Source organism: Camelina sativa, chromosome 19 (assembly GCF_000633955.1).
Source record: "Camelina sativa cultivar DH55 chromosome 19, Cs, whole genome shotgun sequence".
In the NCBI taxonomy this organism is placed as follows: domain Eukaryota; kingdom Viridiplantae; phylum Streptophyta; class Magnoliopsida; order Brassicales; family Brassicaceae; genus Camelina; species Camelina sativa.
Window position 1 is genome coordinate 2222515 of NC_025703.1, and position 5269 is coordinate 2227783.

Here is a 5269-nt window from a genome sequence, read left to right on the forward strand (position 1 = left end):
GTGACGGCAGAGCCCGTATATGCCTAATTAAAACGAAATAGTACAAAAGAGAAAACGAAAAAGACCAAAAAAACAAGAAAGTGCCAACTACACTACAACCCACGCGTTGCGTGGGAAGCACCTAGTAAAAATAAAAATAAATCTTTCTCAGATGATTCGGGGTGGAACATCGACTAATATATCTTGAAGATGGATCGATCCTTGGAAAAGCATGTCCACCATATTTTAACTAGGACGATCGAAGCTCAGCTCCAAGAATACATTAGCGAATGAATTTACTCTGCCTTATTTATTAGCTAGCGCGCATGAATGAACTACCACTATTGTGTTAAAGACTTTTGTTTTGATAACCTTTTTAATATTCAACTTTTAAAGTACGTCTTCTAGATTATATAATGTTTCGTTGGACATGCAATCCACATCACGGGTGCACTATAATTCCCTTGTGTATATAAAGTAATTTAATCAAAATTTCCCTATATTTTATATATTTTTAAATTAGATTTTTGTGCTTCAATGATTAGTTTGTATCCAACAAAAATGATCAGTGAAGATAAATAATTTAATTTGTGAATAGCGAAATCAATGTTAAAGATGCTTCAATAATTTGATCAACCGCTGAGAAATATGCAGGTTTTTGCTTTCTTTTCAAATAAGTCTGAATTCAGATAACTTAGATATTCTTGGAGATTTGCATGACTAATTATTGTTGCTTTACAAACTCGTTTAACTCTATAGCTTTAATTTTAGGCCTTAGCCAACACTATCTCCTTTTCATTTGCAATTTGCATTTCTTGATCATTTGAGGTCAGTGGATCCTCTATGGTCATAATAGTTATCTGGGTAAATAATTGAATTTGGGCCATTTAGAGAGAACGGCCCAGTATAGAATCTAAACAAAGCTGTTGGCGTTAGTGTTTTTATCGAACTCTTTCCGACACGCTGTTCATAAAACAAAACCAAATCCAAAAACGACACGATGTTTTACCTTTACAAAGTTCAGAAACGGCGGAAAGTGTAGAGCTTAGCATAAGTCCCACATCGGAAACAAGAAACGAAAGAGGCACTTGAAACAGGGTATAAAAGAGAGGCTCAGGACATTGAGCAAATCACTTACCTGGACGGGGTCAACTCGCGATCAAGAAGACGAGTGGCCTAGGCTAGTGACTTCCATTGCACATACCGGAAGGGTGCTATGCTTAAGGTCTTCCCAAGAGGAAGAGCCTACGTCATTATTTGTGGCAGGGGGGCTTTGCGTTCGCGCAGGCCCCCACCATTTCTCTCAGTCTTAATCTTTTAGGTGACCAGACTCTGTCTGGGCTTGGGAACTACAGTCCATTACATAGACTTAATTGAGCCAAACAGGTTAGATGTAGTTGTAGAGTCTAGACTCCATTTTCAGAAAATTAGGAGCAGATGTTTCAGATAACTACAGTGTCAACTTTTACGATCAGTCTCATCAACATACCAAAGCGTAAACCGTGACTAATTAAGGAATTGGAAACGAAGAACTGAGGCAAATACAATGAAATAGATTACACTTTGGTTGTTTTATGACCTACAGAAAAATAGAGCATTAACTATAGAAGCTAATGTGTTCATAAGTTACACTCATTGACTCATAATCCCTCTCTCTCTCCCTACAACGCACTCTCCTTTATTTGCTCCACACAAACAATAATTCCGTACATTTTCTCTCTGAGGCAGAACATGGAGTTTCCCTCATTGCTTAGAAGTTACCAGAAGCAATACTCCATTATAAGCCGTCATCAAGAATCGTAGAACTCATTAGCTCTTGTACAAACTCGCTCCGTTTCAACTTCTGCTTGTGATCCTCAGCTGAAAGAGACGGTTTTATTGCATTCCTATCATCCACAAAATCTTTATCAGTGATCCACACNTTAAAGTACGTCTTCTAGATTATATAATGTTTCGTTGGACATGCAATCCACATCACGGGTGCACTATAATTCCCTTGTGTATATAAAGTAATTTAATCAAAATTTCCCTATATTTTATATATTTTTAAATTAGATTTTTGTGCTTCAATGATTAGTTTGTATCCAACAAAAATGATCAGTGAAGATAAATAATTTAATTTGTGAATAGCGAAATCAATGTTAAAGATGCTTCAATAATTTGATCAACCGCTGAGAAATATGCAGGTTTTTGCTTTCTTTTCAAATAAGTCTGAATTCAGATAACTTAGATATTCTTGGAGATTTGCATGACTAATTATTGTTGCTTTACAAACTCGTTTAACTCTATAGCTTTAATTTTAGGCCTTAGCCAACACTATCTCCTTTTCATTTGCAATTTGCATTTCTTGATCATTTGAGGTCAGTGGATCCTCTATGGTCATAATAGTTATCTGGGTAAATAATTGAATTTGGGCCATTTAGAGAGAACGGCCCAGTATAGAATCTAAACAAAGCTGTTGGCGTTAGTGTTTTTATCGAACTCTTTCCGACACGCTGTTCATAAAACAAAACCAAATCCAAAAACGACACGATGTTTTACCTTTACAAAGTTCAGAAACGGCGGAAAGTGTAGAGCTTAGCATAAGTCCCACATCGGAAACAAGAAACGAAAGAGGCACTTGAAACAGGGTATAAAAGAGAGGCTCAGGACATTGAGCAAATCACTTACCTGGACGGGGTCAACTCGCGATCAAGAAGACGAGTGGCCTAGGCTAGTGACTTCCATTGCACATACCGGAAGGGTGCTATGCTTAAGGTCTTCCCAAGAGGAAGAGCCTACGTCATTATTTGTGGCAGGGGGGCTTTGCGTTCGCGCAGGCCCCCACCATTTCTCTCAGTCTTAATCTTTTAGGTGACCAGACTCTGTCTGGGCTTGGGAACTACAGTCCATTACATAGACTTAATTGAGCCAAACAGGTTAGATGTAGTTGTAGAGTCTAGACTCCATTTTCAGAAAATTAGGAGCAGATGTTTCAGATAACTACAGTGTCAACTTTTACGATCAGTCTCATCAACATACCAAAGCGTAAACCGTGACTAATTAAGGAATTGGAAACGAAGAACTGAGGCAAATACAATGAAATAGATTACACTTTGGTTGTTTTATGACCTACAGAAAAATAGAGCATTAACTATAGAAGCTAATGTGTTCATAAGTTACACTCATTGACTCATAATCCCTCTCTCTCTCCCTACAACGCACTCTCCTTTATTTGCTCCACACAAACAATAATTCCGTACATTTTCTCTCTGAGGCAGAACATGGAGTTTCCCTCATTGCTTAGAAGTTACCAGAAGCAATACTCCATTATAAGCCGTCATCAAGAATCGTAGAACTCATTAGCTCTTGTACAAACTCGCTCCGTTTCAACTTCTGCTTGTGATCCTCAGCTGAAAGAGATGGTTTTATTGCATTCCTATCATCCACAAAATCTTTATCAGTGATCCACACTTAAATTGGAGTATGAAGTTTCAATTTAGCTCATACAATCCCAAGTTCTCAAAAGTAATTCAAACGATACTAATGCTTTATCCAAAGATTACAAATATCATTCAAATGATCCAATGCAAAGTTGTAGAACAAACACTTAAAAGAACCAAGAATCATCATCGAGGTTCAATCAGATCTTTAGATAGATTATAACTAAAAAGGTGACCATAAGAGGTTAGGCACACCAAATGATTGAGAAGGAGGAAGCATACCGTTCAGGTNTGACCAGACTCTGTCTGGGCTTGGGAACTACAGTCCATTACATAGACTTAATTGAGCCAAACAGGTTAGATGTAGTTGTAGAGTCTAGACTCCATTTTCAGAAAATTAGGAGCAGATGTTTCAGATAACTACAGTGTCAACTTTTACGATCAGTCTCATCAACATACCAAAGCGTAAACCGTGACTAATTAAGGAATTGGAAACGAAGAACTGAGGCAAATACAATGAAATAGATTACACTTTGGTTGTTTTATGACCTACAGAAAAATAGAGCATTAACTATAGAAGCTAATGTGTTCATAAGTTACACTCATTGACTCATAATCCCTCTCTCTCTCCCTACAACGCACTCTCCTTTATTTGCTCCACACAAACAATAATTCCGTACATTTTCTCTCTGAGGCAGAACATGGAGTTTCCCTCATTGCTTAGAAGTTACCAGAAGCAATACTCCATTATAAGCCGTCATCAAGAATCGTAGAACTCATTAGCTCTTGTACAAACTCGCTCCGTTTCAACTTCTGCTTGTGATCCTCAGCTGAAAGAGATGGTTTTATTGCATTCCTATCATCCACAAAATCTTTATCAGTGATCCACACTTAAATTGGAGTATGAAGTTTCAATTTAGCTCATACAATCCCAAGTTCTCAAAAGTAATTCAAACGATACTAATGCTTTATCCAAAGATTACAAATATCATTCAAATGATCCAATGCAAAGTTGTAGAACAAACACTTAAAAGAACCAAGAATCATCATCGAGGTTCAATCAGATCTTTAGATAGATTATAACTAAAAAGGTGACCATAAGAGGTTAGGCACACCAAATGATTGAGAAGGAGGAAGCATACCGTTCAGGTAAACTCTGACTTGATATATTCTTGTCTGGACCAGTTTCTGTAGATACACATGACTCCGAAGTGAAGAAGCCATCAACGATAGGTGAAATAAACGATGATAACAATGGGTCAGCCGCTACATTGGCTGATGAGGAAGATGATACGATACAGGAAGACCCCCCAAAAAGGCTCTGAAAGTTTCCATCAGGAAACTCTCTTCTCAAGATCGATAACGTGGAATGTGACCCGCCTCTTCTTGGTTTTCTCTTGCGGTACATGTAATGTCTCGTTAAGGAATGTTACAACACAACATAACAACAGATTGTAATAACACTAGTAGAGAAAATTGATTGTTATCTATGACTTGAGAAGACAAAAAGGATATCTTGAATATATTAGCATGCTGAAGGGTTATATGAGCAACCATATCAACACCCACCCTAACCGCACAAACTGGACATACCTGCAATAACAACTCACTAGATTAACCGCTAGAAATAGATTCAATACACACAGCTGATTCAACTATTCTCCCTTGTGAATCAGATTAAAAAATCCTAATCTTCTCAGTTGCCTTTAGTAAAACCCTCCAAGAAACAACAGAGGAACCAACACTGCTCAGTCTAAGCTTTTGAGAATAATGTGATGAACCAGAAATGTGTCAATACCATTATTTACTTCAAAATTTTTTTTTTCACAATTTCAAGAAAAAAAAAAAAAAAAAAAAAAAAAAAAAAA

General features: G+C 37.2%; 1 protein-coding gene across 1 annotated transcript; it reads right to left on the reverse strand.

Annotated features, from left to right (window-relative positions):
* LOC104767344 (protein DEHYDRATION-INDUCED 19 homolog 3-like) lies at positions 1466–4989 on the reverse strand. The gene is made up of 3 exons (XM_019240667.1): positions 4917–4989; positions 4544–4809; positions 1466–1865 (listed from the first exon to the last, which is right to left on the reverse strand). The coding sequence occupies exons 1-3, from the start codon at positions 4956–4958 to the stop codon at positions 1757–1759; spliced, it is 417 nt and encodes a 138-aa protein (XP_019096212.1). The 5' UTR covers positions 4959–4989; the 3' UTR covers positions 1466–1756.